The sequence below is a fragment of the Pinus tabuliformis genome, chromosome 3_2 (assembly GCF_031772625.1).
Source record: "Pinus tabuliformis cultivar Carrire ecotype Pingquan chromosome 3_2, CPIR1, whole genome shotgun sequence".
In the NCBI taxonomy this organism is placed as follows: domain Eukaryota; kingdom Viridiplantae; phylum Streptophyta; class Pinopsida; order Pinales; family Pinaceae; genus Pinus; species Pinus tabuliformis.
In genome coordinates this window covers 525,812,771-525,833,186 of record NC_142302.1, presented here as the reverse complement: position 1 = coordinate 525,833,186, position 20,416 = coordinate 525,812,771, and the positions used below count along the sequence as shown (strand labels likewise).

At 37.8% G+C, this 20,416-nt stretch overlaps 1 protein-coding gene across 2 annotated transcripts; it reads left to right on the top strand.

Annotated features, from left to right (window-relative positions):
- The first annotated feature begins 15,021 nt into the window (after positions 1-15,021).
- Positions 15,022-18,915, top strand: LOC149181619 (uncharacterized). Of its 2 annotated transcripts, none has more exons than XM_089418365.1 (2): positions 15,022-16,023; positions 18,728-18,915. In XM_089418365.1, the coding sequence occupies exon 1, from the start codon at positions 15,040-15,042 to the stop codon at positions 15,733-15,735; it is 696 nt and encodes a 231-aa protein (XP_089274491.1). In that variant the 5' UTR covers positions 15,022-15,039; the 3' UTR covers positions 15,736-16,023; positions 18,728-18,915. The 2 variants fall into 2 exon arrangements, with proteins under 2 accessions (XP_089274491.1, XP_089274490.1); XM_089418364.1 differs by lacking the exon at positions 18,728-18,915 and adding an exon at positions 17,553-17,992.
- Positions 18,916-20,416: the final 1,501 nt, after the last annotated feature.

Here is a 20,416-nt window from a genome sequence, read left to right as displayed (position 1 = left end):
AGTTTAGATTTGAACTGTATTCTAAGACTGATACCTTTGGGTTGAATCTTCCTTGTAACGTTTTAAGAATCTTTTGTATAATAGTCTTCTCCTCAACAGGCTCTCCCAATCCTTCCAGAGTGTTGGGTTTTTCATCAACGTGTTGGAAGTATGCAGCGATGTTGTCATCTTCTTTCATTCTGAGTTGCTCAAATTTTTATTTGTAGATTTGAAGCTTGGCTTCTTTGACATTTGAGTCACCTGCATATATATTCTCAAGCTCCCATACATTTTTGGCAGTTTTACAACCCAACACCTTATGATAAGTAGATTCAATAAGTCCACTGATAATAATATTCTTTGCTTTTGCATCATTTACCAAATGCTTCTTACCTTATTCATCCGCGGTTGTTGTAAAGCCATTTTGAATAGTTTCCCATACTTCATAACCTTGTGCCAAGAGATAGAACTCCATTCTTCCTTTCCAGAGTGCATAATTATTTTCATTGAATAGAGGTACACCATTCTTGGTATGCTCCATGATCTCCTTCCAGTTGTTAAATTGTTATTGAAGGAACCAAGCTCTGATACCAATTGTTGGAAAATACTGAGGGGGCGGGGGGGGGGGGGGTGAATCAATATTCCTTAGAAATTAGCACTTTTAAATCTTTTCAGAGCATTAGTTAATCTTCAATTATCATTAATGTTTATGCAGTAACAACAGTGAATAAAAGAACACAGGAGGCACAAAAATTTTAGGTGGAAAACCCCCTCCAGGTCAAAAACCACTGAATTCTTTTCTAATAATTCTTTAATCTTCAACTCCAATTGAAAAGAAAGCTCCAACTTCCTAGAATCTAGAAAATCATTCTTCTCTAGCTCCCACTGGATGGATGCTCCAATGCTCGAGATTCTTCAGTAGTCAACTAAACGGATGCCCCAACACCCAATGAGCTACAACTCACCCTAGTACCACCCTGAAGTTTTCACAGGCTTCAACCTGTTGGTGACTTCATGCACCACCCTACCACCCTATAGAAGAATAAAAGAAGAATGGACTCTCGTACCAGGGAAAATGGTCCACCTTACAATGATATAGAATGATGTAGAAGAAGAAGACACACTAGACCATAACCCAAACTATGACACAACCACCTAATGATGATCCTAGACCTCCCGACACTACCTCTTCAAATCTTGGCAGATAGACACTTGTACAACTTTTACAAAGATTCTTTTACAATGACTCTATACAATGATACTTTTACAATGTCTGTATGCAGTTTTTCCCAATTGAAGACTTCATGTGGTGAACTTCTTGCTGTTGTTCTGCACCTTGATTACTGCTCTTGTCATGCTACCCTTTTCCATTCTTCAAAACATTAAATTATTCATTGAGTGTTCTCTTGATGAATATATAATACCTGCAAAAAGTCTTCAAGGAAATACCCATGCCATGATAATAGCAAAACTTACCTCATCCTGCAAAGCATATGTCAGTGCTAAAAAAAACAACAAATTAGAATACAAAGAACCTAATGCAATTAAGAGATGAACATGTATATACAAAATATACTTACCTATAGCTTACCTATGATGCATCATTTTGCTACACCTTGCTCTTTGCTGCCCTAGAAAGTCTGGTCGTTTGCACCCCTTGACAACACTTGATCTAGTTTTTCTTGCCTTCTAAGAGAAAGATATTTAATGTATCTCTACAATTTCAGATCCCCAACATGTGATCTTGGATCTTGTAGAATCCCTTTGAGTCTTCTTTCGAATGCCATAGATTTGACCCGATTTGGACTCTTCAAGACAAAGTTATGCCCAATCTCTCACAATGACCTAATTATGGACTAGTTCAGTAGAGCGAACTTGTACGATGTGCCATGTGTCATTGTTTCCTCCTTCGGCTTTGAAATTGATAGCAGAAAACTATAGTCCATGCATTATCTATCACTTTTAATAGAATTCCAATCCTCTTCTTAGAGAGATAGTTATGGCAATTTTCCGAAGGTCACTTCTTTGAGATGAAATTTGGAAGCATGCGAAAACCCCGGCTTCCATAGATATCTTTGAACATATAGCGAACCAAGATCTGAAATTTGGTCACGATGTTCATAAGGATTGCGAATCAAATGGGTTTTAATTTCAAAATCTAAGACTTTTCAGAAATGAAGTTATAGCGAAAATGCCACGATCACTACTTTTGGAGGATATATGAGATTTCTTTTTATAGAGTTGAGAGGGGCTTCTATAGAGAATGTTGGAGGGATTTTAGGAGCTTAAAAAATTATTAATTATTGACTATTCAATGACCAAAACCAATTATGAGTGAAATTCGGAAGCATGCGAAAACCCCGGCTTCCATAGATATCTTTGAACATATAGCGAACCAAGATATGAAATTTGGTCACGATGTTCATAAGGATTGCGAATCAAATGGGTTTTAATTTCAAAATCTAAGACTTTTCAAAAATGAAGTTATAGCGAAAATGCCACGATCACTACTTTTGGAGGATATATGAGATTTCTTTTTATAGAGTTGAGAGGGGATTCTATAGAGAATGTTGGAGGGATTTTAGGAGCTTAAAAAATTATTAATTATTGACTATTCAATGACCAAAACCAATTATGATTGCCATGCCACAACCCCATAGGGTTTTAGCCCACTAACCGGCGTTACTAACTTCAAACATGAATATCTCTCAAACCGTGAAGAATTACTTGGCGTGCCATATATCAACGAAAACATCTCGAAAAGTAGAATCTATCTAGAAGATCCTTGAATCAAAATAGAGTAAGTTGTCAAGTCAAAATTACCTTACAATATTTGGGTAGCCCTTGGTGCTACTTGGGTTGGCATCAATGATAACCTCAGATTATATTTAGATCAACAATTTTTCTCCAAGATTATCCAAATCCTAATTTATTCTCTACTGAAGGAGGCCAACCACATGAAGGTGGAAGCTCTCATGACCCCTCCCCCCACTCACATCACTCTCAATTCCCCAGTACACAATCTATCTACTAAATAGGAAATAGATGAAAGCAATACATTAAGATACATAAAAAAATAGCAAACTTTAATTCATTCATTCATTCGTAGATCCACAAAATATTTCATCTCAATAAATTTTATCATAAAAAATATGTTTACATAATATGAAACAAGGACGTGTACATAAATAAAAATATATCAATTATTCATTAACATATAAAATGCATTCATTCATTCATTAATAATAGAAACAAAATAATTCATCTGAATATAATTTATCATAAAAAATATGTTTTCATAATATGGTACGTGATGTCTGCTTGGGGTAGCTCAATTGGCAATGGTCATAGAAATGAAGTCTCACTGAACCGGAAGTCTTGGGTTCAAATCATGTGTTATCTTCCCCCGATTGGGGTGTGAAAGTTGGACATGATGAAGATGTAGTCCTACCAAGCTTACAAAAAGCAGTAATATGGTACATGATGTTTCCAATGATATAACTAGTACAATCGTTTCTTTTTCCTTTTCTTTATTTTTGAAGGCTTGGTCGTGTACTCATGAAGTCATGGATGCTTCCGCAAGAGTGGTTGATCATCAACTATAACAAGAAATAAATGTTAGATTGATATGTTTTGTTATTATTATTACAAGTATTTCATTAAAAAAAAAGAGCATTAGAGTTTTCTTTACCTCTTGCACTAGTTGACATTGTTGGAATGACTTCCCTGTGCTCCTCTTCTAGTACAGGATCCTCATGTATGACAATCTTTGACATTGAACGTTGGCTCATGGTGTCTATACGTTGTGGTGTGATCTCTGCCAAAAAATCCTATATAAGAAATAAAATGTTTTTTAAATTAGATAATGTAAAAGTTAAAAAAGAAACATTCATAATTGAACTTATGACATAAAAAATTCACTTTAAAATATGGTTATTACTTGATACCTATGAAGATGTTGGTTGAGCATGTTGGTCCTATCTTTAATCTCGGGACTTTTATTTCTAATGTGAATCAAATGAACAAGTTAGTCATTTGTTCAAACCACTAAATTATTCATTGTTACGATTGGGTTGGGAGAAATGACCAACTTATCATCTTCAAACCAATCAGGATCACTATTATCATGTCCCCTAGACTACATATTTCAAAAAAAGAAAAGTTTTTTTGACTATTTAAATAAATAATCAATCTCACATTAAGTTATTTCAATTATTTAAACAAATAATTTCCTACCTTCTTTTCAAACCTTACCAATATTTCTGAAATATATCTTCAACAAAAGAAAACATTTTATTTTCCTTTCACAAACATTCCTGGAAGTGATGCTTGGACTAAAAAACACCCATTCAAATTAATTGGGGAATGTTAGATACCTAATACTTTGTGTTTTTTGTTGTACATAATTCAAAGGTACATGAAATGAACAATATTAAGAAATAACAATAGTCCCTCATGGAATGTGAAGAAAGAGGTAGTTTTGGGTCTGTTTTGTCTTTATTCCAAATTTTTTCTCCCAATCCTCATATCTCCCTTTGAAAAGAGCTTTTATAGGATAAATATAGACACATAGAAATAAATTTTCTGTGCCTTTTTGATGCAGTCATAATAAAGCAAAATCAAGACAAATAGTTTTACCACTACCAGTGGGTGCTGCAACTAAAACATTATCATCTATGTTATAAAGCACTGAAAATACCTAATTTTGAATAGGATTTAAGTGTCTAAACTATTTATATAGTGCTTTGTATGAAGTATCTCTTAATGCATAAACAAGAAGTGGTTGTAAGTCTAGCAACTCAGTTGGAGCTAGGTATTTCTCTAGAAAAAACAGATGTCTAAATGAAACTGGCAATATTGGTTGTCTCTTTAAGATCCTACAATTGTTATCACATTATTGTTGAGATTTTCTATGTATAATTGCTATAACATGGCATGACATAAAATTGAATGATAACTAATTGGAAATAATTATATGTTTAAAAGATCATACATAAACAAAGAATTACATAGTGTATAGAGGCAATGATTAGGGAATAAATTCCAACTCAATGCGCTAATTAGCATATATGAAATGAAGGAATACATGATTGATTTGGGATCAAATGTTAATATTTACCTATTATTGTTGTTTTTATTTTTCTTTATGTTCTCAATCCTATTTTTCTTTTTCCTTTTACTTTTTATTAACTGAAAAGAAATTCTTCCTGAGTGGACTTTGTTTGATCAAGTTGTTGAGCTCTTGATCCTTGACTAGATTGTTGAGCTTGTGAAATTTCAATTCCTTTAGGCTCATTAGTTTTGTTAGTAAAGGATAAGAAGATACCTTCCCTCATTTGTAGCTCAATAAAAGGCACACCAAGGGCCTTACTTCTTTTCTTAAGGAAAAACATGTGTATGTTCTCCTTGAAGGTTTGAATACCTTCTCTTTCCTCTTGGTGAAGTCAACATTGACTTTGTTGTTTCTCTATTGGATCGAGGTTGTTTTTCTCCAATATTATCCAAATCCTTAATTATTCTCTACTGAACAGGGCTAACCATGTGAAGGTGGAAGCTCTCATGGCCCTTCCCCACCCTCACATCACTCTCAATTCCCTAGTACCCAATCTACCTACTAGGAAATAGTTGAAAGAAAGACATTAAGATACATAAAGAACTAAATAGAAAACATTCATTCGTACATCCACAAAATATTTTATCTCAATAAATTTTATCACAAAAAAATGTTTACATAATATGAAACAAGGTCGTTCTAATTTTTTCAATGGAAAATTCAGAACTTTTTATTAAGATAGTCAAAAGTTACATGTGCACATGCCATGAGGCATTCAACCTCTCAGTCAAAAATGTGGTACTCAAAAAATGAGGCTCCAAATAAACAAGAGTAGTCTTTTATTATCAGGTTTCTTTCTCTTTTTAAATATGTATTTAGCAAGGACATCTAGATCTTGTTCCCCTTTAGTTGTTGTGGGCTTTGTACATTGTTGTCGCTTTTTTTAGCACTTGCAACACGAGTGGTTCAGGAGATATAGAAATCTTCCTAGAGATAGCCTCTGGGTTGATTGTAGATCAGTGCCTAGGGCATCTTAAAGAGAGGAGTGCATGGAATATTATCTGAGACGGGTTTCTCCAACACTCCAATTGTCATGTAGTTAAGAAGATAATACACGGGGCTTGGTTCAATAGCCCTTCATTAAGGTAAACTCAAACCAATACATGGATCCAAATGCAGGGTGTAAATTGGGGCAACCTCAAAGAGAAATGTCTTTTTCTAGTGGCTGACACACAACAATGAGATATCTTAATACTAAAGTTGTAGTAAAGGTGGAGAGGAGGATAGAAAGGAGGGAAATAGATGTGTAGGGTTGTAAACGAACAGAATCCTAAGAAACAATGTTCCAGTGGAAATATGGAAGAGGGAGGAGGTGGAAAGGTAGAAACATCAAAGTGCTTATTGAGGTTTCATACCAGATATAACATGGGTACCATTATTGCCAAACAACATGATTAAATATGGGCTCGTACAGGTACCGCAGGTTAATCAAATAACATTAGTAAATTTGTCTTGTACATGTAATGTAGGTTACAGACTAACAGAAGTAACTCTGTCTCAAATGAAGGTAATATTTTCTTATTAGCAACCTAGATAAATCCATGAATTAGAGAGAAACTGATAGCTTCATTACACTATTTCAGAGAAAAGAAAACACAAATGAAATGAGATTCACAAAGGGGAAACATATCGTGCATTGATCAGCTTGGAATCACCAGGATAGCTTCATTAATAGTTGAAGGGTCCAAATAACCAGTCCATAATATTCAACAATCTCTCAGCCAAGTCCCCCCATGAACAGGCAATTAGAACCAAATTGGAATCACATAATTTGGACCACTGCGGGTGTAGAATTTTGGAACCTCCATTAAGTGTTTCTTCCCCCTCTTTATAAGAAGAGGGGGAACTGGAATTAAGAGTTACAAAATATCCCAGCTTGAGCTCCAGTTTTTTGCAAGACTGGATGTCTCGGTGTGAAAGGATCTTCTGCCCCAAAATGATTCCAGTCGAGATTTGATCCCTTCTTGGAAATAAACAGAAATTACAGAATAATTAAACGAAAAGGAAAATGAAAAGATCATGGAGGAAGTGCCCCTATACTGTTGCTGTGAAGGCCTCTGATTAAGCCATGTCTCTGCCATGATGTGGCTTTCCTGCTGCTTGACCGGTTCTTGTCGCTTTCATCTTAGTTTCCCAACTTCCCCACTCTTTGTAGCTGATAGAGGTTAATTATGCTTGTGTGTCACTGAGCATAAAAAGTGTTAGTCCAGGTAGTGATTCATTTCATATCTAAGTGGAGCTCCATGCCGAGCCATTAATTTTTCCTAAGGCCCCCATATAGATTTACCACTGCACCATACTTCATTTAATGTTTTAGTAGCTGACCCATCCGCCTTCAAAGCCCTCTACCATAATATCAGGGTTTTACGACAGTGGGACTTTTACTCTGAAAGGCACTGCAAAATGGCAAGTTCCGATGCTCCTTGGCCCCCTTTGGTTTAGCCCCTGTCTACATTTCTTCTCATACGATCAGGGTCGATGACTGAATGCTTAGTCCTCGGGCACTAGGGCCTGTGGACTCCCCTCCAAGGGTATTTTTCCTTAGTTGCATAGAATCTCTCATATCGGTGATTTGTAATGCATAACCTTTGGTATCTCCCCATGACACTTGTGATCGCCGATCTACGGGATTGGGCCCACCTAGGATATCGCAATCACAATGCCGGAGAGAGAGCCTTTTTACCTCCCTTCATAGTGCTGGTGAATTGTCCGGACATGAAACTCTCATTAGGTATGACACATAAAATATCACATCTAGTAGGGTCACCTGCATATCGCAATCGCAAGTCAGAAGGGACTTTGTCGGAGGAGGAACTTTGGCCTGTACAGTTGTCGATGTGTGAGATTGGCCCCTTTAGTGTTTAGCCCTTGGTTCTTCGGCCCTCCATGTGATCGTGGGCTAGCCACCTTATTGGAGCCCCTTTATTGGTGGTTCGCAATCAGCGAATTGCTTGTGATGCATGATGCGTTGCTACCTCCGATCACTAATATGCGAGATTGATGACATCATCAGTGCCACATGTCACTTCCCAAGGGGCTACATGTGTCACCTGGATATGCCCCCATATTCCCCCTGAAAATTCCAGATCAGCATGACACGTGTCCGTACCACCACGTCATGCTGACATCAACTTCCATGTGTCTTTATCAAGACCAAACCTATGTTGCCATCTGTCCTGCTAGAAGAGAGAGAAAAGGCCCGACTTCCATTTTTTTTTCACTGATTACCCTGTCAGCGCACCGATTTGCTGATCACCGATGTGTCTGAACCTTGAAGTTTCTTAAAACCATAATGCATAACCTTTCGAGTCCATCGCAATCGCAAGTTGGAAGGGAGTTCAACAGAGGACAAAGGAGTTATCACAATTGGCAGAGAGGGCCTTATCGCAATAGGTGGTTGGAGAAGGGACTTAGATGTGAAAATCAGTGGGGAAATTGCGATATGTAATAACGACAAAGTTTGCCATATTGTAATCAACGAGGGGAGACAAAGCTTATTGTGGTGAGTGGGAAAACTTGCACTATGTGATATCACAATCAAAAAAGGATAAGGGAGATGAGAGGAGATGTATGAAAAAGGGAAATGGGCTGATAGTGATTTGCAATAGGCTCCCAAACCTCTGATATGCTCTTCTCCTTCATTTCAAGGCAACAAAACCCCCATCTTTAACAGGCCATATCTTTTGATTCCGGGGCCCATTTGAGTAGTTCCACATACTGTTGGAAAGCTTATTCCAAGAGATATCCAATGGAGTGGGTCAAATTTAGCCTAGAGAGCTTCTATGGCTTGGAATGTGGCTTCAAACCTCACTGATCTTAGGTACCTTACACAACTGAAACTCATAATGCAATGAATAACAACATTGGCTCCAACTGGGGACAATGCCTTACTGGAAAGGTGCTGAAAACTCACAGAATAGTATCCTTCACCATTGGGCATGGAGTCAAAAATATAATGAATCAATACAACTAGAAAATCTCCATCAGACTTTATTTTTTTGGGGTACTTTCCTCATCACACTGAAATGCAAAAAAAATAAATTCTATCAACTCGAAAATAAACTCTGAGCTAGTAAGGTTATTTATATACATTCCTAGTTATGCATAGGGCATCAATTCACCTAAGTTCAACCCTCCAATGGAGATAGGCCAGCATTTGGGTGTTGGACCTAGTTCCCCATGCTGCTGAAAAATAAAAATTAAAAGAAGTATGCACCATGAAAAATCTGCAAATAAGAAGCTTGATGCATACTCCAGAATCAACCTTCGATGCTGACCAAAGAATGTTCTCATGTAATCAGCTACATGGCCATGGAATTGGCAAGGAAAATTCACATTCATAGCCACCTTATTTTCATGAACATTTTTCTGACCAATATCTTCTTAGTCAGGGTAGCCACAAATACTGTTTAGCTCTTAAGCCTTAGATTCTTCAGGAAACGCTTGCTGCTAATATTTTGCTACCCATTTTCCAATGAACCAACCCTCTTGGGAATATACAATAGAATCTTCAATTGTTGAGCTGTAAGAGTCATAGAATGGAGGGCTCACTGAGAATTCCCAGCAAGAACCTTTCTGTATTAAATAATCAAAAACACCGTTTGGTACTTCAACTTTAGGCTCTTCTTGAAATATTTCCTGCTCGGAGAATTCTCCCCACTTGATGGTAAATGAATCCCTTTGAAACTTTGCAACCATCTCATCCCCCTTGTAATAATATGAATCATACATCAGAGGTAGTTCTTGATCATGTTCTCTAGGTGAAAGATGTGTATCATGGACTGGAGCCTCTTTGTTGACCTCCTAGTGGGCCTCTTCCCATGACTGGGACTATTATAGTTCAACATCACTCAACTTCCCATCAGAGTGATACTCATCATAATAAGGAGAATCATAAAATTCATCCAAATAAGACCTTTGAGGGTTTATTTGTAGCTCGATGATGTTTCCTTATTCTCTTTGTTGCTCATTGGGTGATGCATCTTGATGCGAGTACATGTTTTCTTGGAGTGGAGCTCCACAAACATCTTCAACAGGGTCATCAACCTCAGGAATTTCTTCATGATTAAAGTGTGCACAAAAATATTCAAACAAAGCATTCAGTGGATATAGTCTTTTGTAATAGTGATTGAATGCTATATGAAAACTTTTTAAGGAAGATATGTTGTCACGAGGTATTATTTTGTACCAAACTCTAGCATCCTTGTCTAAAGAATACTTGAACAATTTCATTTGTACATCTTCAAGAAAAATACCCTTTTGTTCCATCTATTCATGAAAATCTTTGAGGTGTTGGTCAAGACTTCTCTCTGTGTTCCCATTGAATCTAGGCGAATAGGTATACCATTCATGAAATGAAGGGACATGATTGGGATAACCAGCAATAGAAGAAAAACTTAGTGGGGCAAATTTGTTGGCTAGGAATTCAAGAATGGCCATTTCAAAAACCTTCCTAGATGAGTGATTCTAGGTTCATAGGTAGGGAAAGTTTTCGGCTTCTCTAGCATTAGAGCGAGTATGAGGATGCTTGAAATCTAGGATGATCAAATAGAGAAATGAACAATGGATTCGCAAGGATGTTTACCATAAAATTGAAATAGTGGAGTCACCAAGGTGAGAGATCTTCAACCCACACTCCTCTTGCTCACCTAACAAGGGAATGTAAAAATTTATCATACCCAGGGAAAAATATTCTAATCCGTTCCCTGGCAACGACGGCAGAAAGATGTTTTCACTTTTTCTAGCACCTACAGCACGAGTGCTTCAGGAGATATAGAAAGCTTCCTAGAGACAGCCTCTGGGTTGATTATAGACCAATCCCGAGGACATCTTAAAGAGATGAGTGAATGGAATATTATCTAAGAAGGGTTTCTACAACACTCCAATTGTCACACAGTTAAAAAGATAATACAAGGGGTTTGGTTCAATAACCCTTCATTAAGGTAAACTCAAGCCAATACATGGATCCAAATGCAAGGGGTAAATCAGGGAAACCGCAAAGAGAAATGTCTTGTTCTGGTGGCTGACATACAACATTGAGACAAATTAATATTGAAATTGTAGTAAAGGTGGAGAGGAGGAGAGGAAGGAGGGAAATAGATGCGTAGGGTTGTAAAAGAACAAAATCCTAAGAACAATGTTCCAACATAAATATGGAAGAGGGAGGAGGTGGAAAGGTAGAAATAGCGGAGTGCTTATTGAGGTTTCATACCATATATAACATGGGTACCATTATCGCCAAACAACATCAGTAAATCTGGGATCACACAGGTACGACATGTTAATCAAATAAAATTAGTAAATATGTATTGTACAGGTACTCTAGGTTACATACTAACAAAAGTAACTCTGTCTCAAACATAGGGATTATTTTCTTATTTAGAAGCCTAGATAAATCCATGAATCAGATAGAAATCGATCGCTTCATTACACTATTTCAGAGAAAAGAAAACACAAATGAAATGAGATTCACAAAGCGGAAAAACACTATGCATTAATCAGCTTGGAATCAACAAGATAGCTTCATTAATATTTGGAGGGTCCAAATAACCACTCCATAACATTCAACAATGTATCAGCCAAATCTTCCCATGAACAAGCAATTAGAACTAAAGTGGAATCACAAAATTTGGACCACTGTGGATGCAGAATTCCAGAACCTCCATTAAGTATTTCTTCCCCCTCTTTATAAGAAGAAGGGGAGCTAGAATTAACAGTTACAAAATATCCAAGCTCGAGCTCCGGCTATATGCTAGACTAGCTATCTCGGTGTGCAAGGCTCTGCTGCCCCAAAATGATTCAATCAGGATTTGATCCCTTCCTAGAAATAAACAAAAATTATAGAATAATGAAACAAAAACAAAAATGGAAAGATGATGGAGGAAGTATCCCTTTGTTGTTCTTGTGAAGGCCTCTTATTAAGCCACATCTTTTCCATGATGTTCCTTTCCTGTTGCTTTGCCGGTTCCCATCACTTTCATCTTAATTACCTGACTTCCCCACTCTCTATAGCTGATAATGATCAATTATGCTTGCATGTCACTGAGCATAAACATAGTAGTCAGGGTAGTGCTTCGTTTCGTATCTGAGTGGAGCTCCATGCCGAGCCATTAAGTTTTCCTGAGCCCCCCATATTGATTTACCACTGCACCATACTTCATTCAATGTTTCAGTTGCCGACCCATTCGCCTTCAAAGCCCTCTACCATACAATCATGGTTTTACGGTACCAGGACTTTTACTCTAAAAGGTGCTACAGAACGATGGGTTCCGATGCTCCTTGGCCCCCTTTGGTTTAGCCCCTGTCTACATTTCTTCTCATATGATCGAGGGATATGACCAAGTGCTTAGTCCTCCGGCGTTAGGGCCTTTGGACTCCCCTTCAGGGGTATTTTTCCTTAGTTGCATATAATCATGCATATCGGTGATTTATAACACTTTACCTTTGGTATCTTCCCTTGACACTTGCGATCGTCGATCTGCGGGATCGGGCCCACCGAGGATATCACAATTGCAATGTGGGAGAGAGAGGTTTTTTACCTCCCTTCATATTGATGACCGATTGTCCAGACGTGAAACTATCATAAGGTATGACACATAAAATATTGCATCTGGGAGGGTCGCCCACATATCACAATCACAAGTTAGAAGGGACTTCATCAGAGGAGGAACTTTGACCTGTGCGATCACCGATGTGCGGGATTGGCCCTTTTGTGTTTAGCCCTTGGTTCTTTGTCCCTCCATGTGATCACAGGCCAACCACCTTATCGGATCCCCTTTATCGACAGTTCGCAATCAACGAATTTCCTGTGATGCATGATGCGCTACTACCTCCAATTGTTGATATGCGATATTGATGACGTCATCAATGCCACATGTAACTTCCTGAGGGGTGACATGTGTCATCCAGATATGCCCTCATAGGATCCCTGAAAATTCCAGATCAGCATGCCATGTGTCCTCTATACCTCCACGTCATGCTGATGTCAACTGCCATGTGTCTTTATCAGGACCAATCCTGTGCTACCATGCATCCTATGGGAAGAGAGAGAAAGGCCTACCTACCCTTGGTTTTTCGCTCATTTACTTTGTAAATATTTTTTTGGCCTTTTCGGTGCTTTACCGCTAATCGTATCGAAAATTGCGATATCACAAATTTTTGGAGTTGTAACCCTGCTAGTGCATCGATTCATCAATCACCGATGTGCCTAAACCTTGAAGTTTCTCAAAACCATAATGCATAACCTTTCAGGTCCATCGCAATCACAAGTCGGAAGGGAGTTTAGCAGAGGAGGGAGGAGTTATCGCAATCAGCAGAGAGGGCCTTATTGCAATCAACGGGCGGAGAAGGGAGTTAAATGTGATAATCAGTGGGGAAATTGCGATATGTGATATCGATGGAGTTTGTGATATTGCAATCGGCGAGGGGAGACAGAGCTTTATTGTGGTGAGCAGGAAACTTTGCGATATGCGATATCGTAATCGCAAATGGATAAGAGAGATGAGAAGAGATGTATGAAAAAGGGAAATGGGCTAATAGCGATTTACAATGGGCTCTGGAACTCCAATATGCTCTTCTCCTTCATTTCAAGGCAATGTAACCCACATCTTTAACAGGCCATATCTTTTGATTCTGAGGCCCATTTGAGGATGTCCACATACCATTGGAAATCTTATTCCGAGAAATATCTAATGGAGTGAGTCAAATTTATCTTAGAGATCTGATGTGGCTTGGAAGGTTGCTTCAAACCTCACTGCTCTTAGGTACCTTGGACAACTAAAAACTCATAATGTAGTGAGTGACAACATACGTCTTGTTGTTGACCTAGTCCTACGACTATGTTGCTGCAAGTGGGGTCCAACATCAACTACAATAAGAAATAAATGTTAAATTAATATTTATAGTTCTTATTATTACAAGTGTTTTATTAATAAAAATAGTAGTAGAGTTTTCTTTACGTGCTTCAGTGGTGGAGGGAAGCAGAATAATTTCGGATGTGGCCATATGTTCCTCCTCTTTTTTGGCCTCATCCTATACATGCTTTGGAGTAGAAACAAAAAAGATTATAATTAATACACCATTTGAATTTAAATATTTTTAATTATAATCCATACTACGATTTTTTCGTATCAAATGAAATACTTCTAGTACCGAGTTGAACATGATTTTCAAGACGTATTCTACCGTCACTAGGCTCATGTGTTGTATCTATGTTGTTTTCCTGCCTTTTACAATGAAGCAGATTAATTACGCCGTAAGGCGTTTCCCTCTGAGATTAACTCCCCAAATTGCTTTCGTGTTAAGATATGTGCCATTGGATTTTGGTGTTAGACGATTAGGTAATCCTTATCCGTTGATTTGAATTGAGCAAGGCCAGCGGCGACTGTTCGTTCCATCCTCCAATAACTGCGACTGTTCGTTCGATCCTATCTTCCAAACGAACCGTGAACCGACTTAATTTATTCTATCGATAATATTTTGCTGCATGAACAAGGGTTTTCTTCATATTTTCAGGTTATCCAGTTGGTATTTCGAAGGAAGAGGCGCAACAGATCATTAATCCCCTGCAATAACACTCCAGATTTGGCACTTGGAGGGCAGCCATTTCATCAAGAGCGTTTTCTAGGAGAGTTGCAGAGAAAGGCCGAACACGGGGTAGGTACTGCTTTAAAGCCCTTTCATTACGGTGATTCGAACCTGGTACCTGCCGGGGCTGCCATGTGGACGCCCAAACCCAGCACTGTATGGATGCTTCTCGTTAACACGGATCTGACACCAGCTAAACAGCAGATATGGACGACGACATCGGATGCCATGTATAGATCAATGTGCACGAACTGCGACTGTTCGTTCGATCCTATCTTCCAAACGAACCGTGAACCGACTTAATTTATTCTATCGATAATATTTTGCTGCATGAACAAGGGTTTTCTTCATATTTTCAGGTTATGCAGTTGGTATTTCGAAGGCAGAGGCGCAGCAGATCATTAATCCCCTGCAATAACACTCCAGATTTGGCACTTGGAGGGCAGCCATTTCATCAAGAGCGTTTTCTAGGAGAGTTGCAGAGAAAGGCCGAACACGGGGTAGGTACTGCTTTAAAGCCCTTTCATTACGGCGATTCGAACCTGGTACCTGCCGGGGCCGCCATGTGGACGCCCAAACCCAGCACTGTATGGATGCTTCCCGTTAACACGGATCTGACACCGGCTAAACAGCAGATATGGACGACGGCATCGGATGCCATGTACAGATCAATGTGCACGACTACATCGATTCGCCTCGCCAGCGGCGGAGGCGCGGGCGCGAGCGGGGCCGGTGGTGGGGGCTCGGTTTTTGCCGGTATGTCGTCTTCCCCCGTGCTGACAATCCCGTCCCTGATGCCGAGCAGAATCAATCTAGCAGGGATGGAATTGCAGAGCTCGTTTCTGGGTCCTTCGCCGCATGATCAGCACCTTGGTCTGGGTTTGGGCCTTGGAGGTGAGGGCCATATGGGAATTTATGCATCGCCTCTCAATTCCTACAATCCCGGACGATCCCAGCTGAATCATTACTTTGAACACACTCAAAATCCAAATCCAAATCCAAATCCGAATTCAATCCACCAAGAAGACAACAACGACGATGAACAACCAGGCCAATAGCACGACAGCCATTAATGCCTACAAGGAGTGGATCCTATCCTATCCCAGATTCTGAGCATTCGCTCTGCAGCCCATGCTTGTCTTGTACATATAAAAGATTTAGTGTGGAAAGTCAGAGTTGTTATGTGTTAAATCGTGGGCGAGCGAAACCGTGCGTGAGTACAGTTATGTCTCCATGAGGTGTGTGCCCGCAGCAGCAGTAACAGGTCATCAACGTTGCCGATTTGGAGACATGGGAGAACTATTGTACCATTCTCTGCTGATTAGGCTACAGTTATAGCAAACCAGGTACTTAATTCCCTCGCATTTATTTATTTTCGCATTAGGGTTACTTTTATTTTATCCTGTTTTTAACTGAAACCCTCCGCAACTTCCGGGACTTTAATTTGCAGCAACGCAATTTCTAAATTGCGCTGTAGTCAAAGCACGTTCCAAACGAACTGTAATTTACGTAGAGTACTCAACTAAGTTATTGATACCAATGAACGTGAAATATTTTCATTTCTTACTAAACTTCAAAAACCAAGCACCAGATGATGTTGCGTAAACACATTGTACCTGTGCTCAAGCGCTCATGAGAGATCTTGATAGTGTAGAGTTATATGAGTTGCATTTGTAGGGGGTGAAAATGAGTTAGGTTGGGTACCGGAGAGAATAATCATGAACTGTTTAATGGTATAAGAATTAACAATAATGATTTTTCATAAGAATAGTCAGGAAAGAGAAGACAGAACAATCAGGCATTTCACTTTTCAGAAAGATCATGAGTGGCTATCAAATTATTATCAAATTAAATTAAGTAAATCTAAAAATATATTTATAAATTTAAAATTAAATTGTTATTAAATTCATAATTAGATTAGATAAATTTGAAAACAAAATCATAAATTTAGTTACGTAAATAACAAATTCTTAAAAATTTTCAATCTTCAAATAAATTTAAATGTGTAGATATTTTATTATTGAAAATTTTAATAATAAATTTATGATCAAATTAGATTAAATAAAGGTGTAGTTTAATTTATAAATAAAATGATTTTTTATGATTAATTTTTTAGTTAATTTTAATCTGACTGGTTTTTAAAAATTCTAGTTTAAAGTGTTTAATTTATATAATTCCAGTGCCCAAAATTTTTTCCAGGATGGCAAATACATTTATGCATTCAAAACTGTATTTTAAATAACAAACAAACTTAAAATTATGTGAAAAAACTTTCTTCTATACATTAGACTAAACTTTAAATAAATATAAAAAGATATAAATTTACAAATATATATAAATATTATCTAAAATTCTATTTATAAATTCTAAAATATATATATATATGATTGAAAACTCTATTCATAAATATAAAAGAGATTAAAAGAATATAAGAACATCTTTCAACTGTAAAAACTGAAAATAAAAAAATATATAAAACTAATTCAAAACCTTATAATAAAAAAATTAAAAATCACTTAAATTTATATACGACACATTTAACCGTCATCCGATTAATTCAAATTTTAAGCAAAAAGCCATAAATTAAAAATATATAAAAACTAGTTTAAAAACATTATGGTGATTTGTATGAATTTTTTTGGTTTCTTCCCCTTCTTCAGACTTCAACGTAGGCGGTTACCTTCTAACTTCCCAGTTAGAGTTGACTGAGACGACGTATTATTTTTACCTCTAGAAGGGCGTTGGCCGAAACTATTTTATTTGATAAAATACTCTTTATTGGAAAATTACTAGTCTATCCACATAAAATAAAAATCTTACTGCATGTTTAGAATTATATTAAGATTAATCTGGTGAGAATGGGGGATGCTTGCAGGTGCAGCTGCGAAATTCTTCAGCGTTTCGTGACAAGTTGGGGTTAATATGGAGATATTTGTTGTCAGTTGACTGAGTCGACCTACAGAGAAAGTAGACGGAATTTACGTGTTTGTGTGTGGTGCCTATATCCTCTCTAGAATCAGTAGATCTACAGTTTGTGTGTTTAGCAGCCCACTCATACATTAATTTCTGTGATATGGAGGTAGACTGGAGATGATTGATTTGTAATGTGCATACAGACACTAATTACAAAAATTAAGTCTATTTGTACTGGGGTTGGGTTAGATGTAATTATGGAACCCTAATCTAACTTTCTTGGTGAAACAGAAGGTGAGACTGAATTCTATACTTTATTTTCCTTTCCCCTGCAGAGTGATCAGAACACGAGGATGATAGTTTAATTGCTATTCACCTCATCTTTGCACAGTGCATGTGATCGCTGATCATATATATTATGGAATAGGTTACTGCACTCTCAGCGAATATTGAGTATGAAATAAGAAAACTCCAAAGTTCATCTGACAAGGTATAATATACGAGCGTAGTGCATCGCGTGCTCCAAGGACAAACTGAAGCACGGTATAAGCAGTTCTCTCCTCCTCCTCCACCACCATCTCCTGCTCACCATTTTTAACCGGGCGGGACGCAAAATTTTACAGTTTCTGAATGTTTTCTTATCATTTTATCTCACAGGAAAATTGGATCTTATATTGCCAAATTGTATTTTGGATTTTATATTGCCAAATTGTATTTGCAATTTGAGACAACGTGATTAATTACGTCGTAAGGCGTTTCCCTCTGAGATTAACTCCCCAAATTGCTTTCGTGTCAAGATATGTGCCATTGGATTTTGGTGTTAGCCTATTAGGTAATCCTTATTCGTTGATTTGAATTGAGCAAGGCCAACCGCGACTGTTCATTAGATCCTGCAATAACTGAGACTGTTCGTATGTGCCATTGGATTTTGGTGTTAGCCTATTAGGAAATCCTTATTCGTTGATTTGAATTGAGCAAGGCCAACCGCGACTGTTCGTTAGATCCTGCAATAACTGCGACTGTTCGTTCGATCCTGCAATAACTGTCCACTATCTTCCTTACGAATCGTCAACCGACTTAATTTATTCTATCGATAATATTTTGCTGCATGAACAAGGGTTTTCTTCATATTTTCAGGTTATGCAGTTGGTATTTCGAAGGAAGAGGCGCAGCAGATCATTAATCCCCTGCAGCGGATCAGTGGTTTTCCGGGCTCAAATTTGTAAGGTAGATATCGTATTATTCTACTCTTACCCCCTTGCATGTGCATGACTTGCAAATGCCTGAGAGAGGATTTCGATGGAATTCATTCAATTTACAGCAATTTAAACGTTCAGAAGGCTAACTATATATTTATGGCACTATTTTCAGCCGGTTCGTTGCAGCAGAAGTGCCGGAGAAACTATCCACATCTCAATTCACTATTTTCAATAACGGAGTTCTATAACGGAGTGGTGAATGTTTACGATATTCCTGCTGAGAAGGTCTTATTTTGATCCGAGCAACTCATATAATACATCAAGAAAATTTGTGTAAATTTTCATAAAACGATATGATTCTCTCATCTTTCTGCCTTTTACTTTATTTCAGACTGAGTACATTGCCATTCTCTGGGCAGGTTGAAGACATTATGAAGCTTGCCAGCTCCAATAGCTCGAGTAACAAAAGAACCTCTACGATTACCAGCTGCAAAATTGAAGAGATATAGGAACAACAGCCTTCCAAATCTGCATTGAACGCTGTCAATGAAAATCAACCTCAAAAAGTGGCAGCAGGTAAGACATGTATGACACATATGGTCGATATCTAACCGATTCTCCATAAAAACGAAAACGAGAACAACTATAAGTGCTTCGGCTTTCTTTCTTTTTTTCAAAAGAGGGGTTAACTTTTAAAAAATCGAACAGTGATGCATTGATCTGATCATCACATAGAAAATCACTTAAAAGACAAAACGTTGGAGGCAAGGGCCAGGCGCTGTAATAAATTTGACCACCGCAAGCAGATAGCTTGGTATAATAAATGCTAATATTCTTCGATCATTGCAAATTTAGCCTCGCTTTTCTTTGGCTTTGAACATTAATGATATAGTGCAAAGAATCTGTAGAAAAGATAAATCGTTCAGAAACTCCAGACTTATCGATCTTGATGGATTGAGGGCGTACATAGTATTTGATCATGAAAAGTACCTGATTTCACAAGGTCCGTGGAGATCTGGATGCAGAAAATTTCACAAGGTCCTTTTAAGACTAATTTTTTTTCCACTTGAAGAAATTTCTTCTAAAGCAATTTTAAGGGCGTACATAGTATTGATCACGAAAAGTACCTGATTTTACCTAACTATTAAGCCACATCCTCTGGACTATATTCAACAGCTAATTTCAGGGCCTGTGTTTCAGATACAGAAAGAGAATGGTTGTGTTTACCATCGTAGTATACAATAAATATGTTTCGATCGTCTAGGGCTCGTTCTGTGTGCTTTCTTGCAGGACAACCCACTGTTCTGCACCTGTAATAGCTTCTGCAAGATCGAAGCAATAAAATATCAGTTAATCAAAGAGGCCAATTAAAGCGGAAAGAGTATCAGTATAGACAACCAAAAAAAATTGAAAGAATGTAACAGCAATATACATTGGATATGGATGGCCTAATATGGCCATCTGCGTCAATTTTACCCAAGAGAATTCATCCGATGGAATGTCCGCCAAATTCGCACTGGCAGCAGGTACTCTGATCATTCTTTTCACTCCCGAGGACCTGTATAGGCAATCCGAAAAGAAGTGAAACAATGTAACATGATCAATAAGACTCTCACTATATTTATTT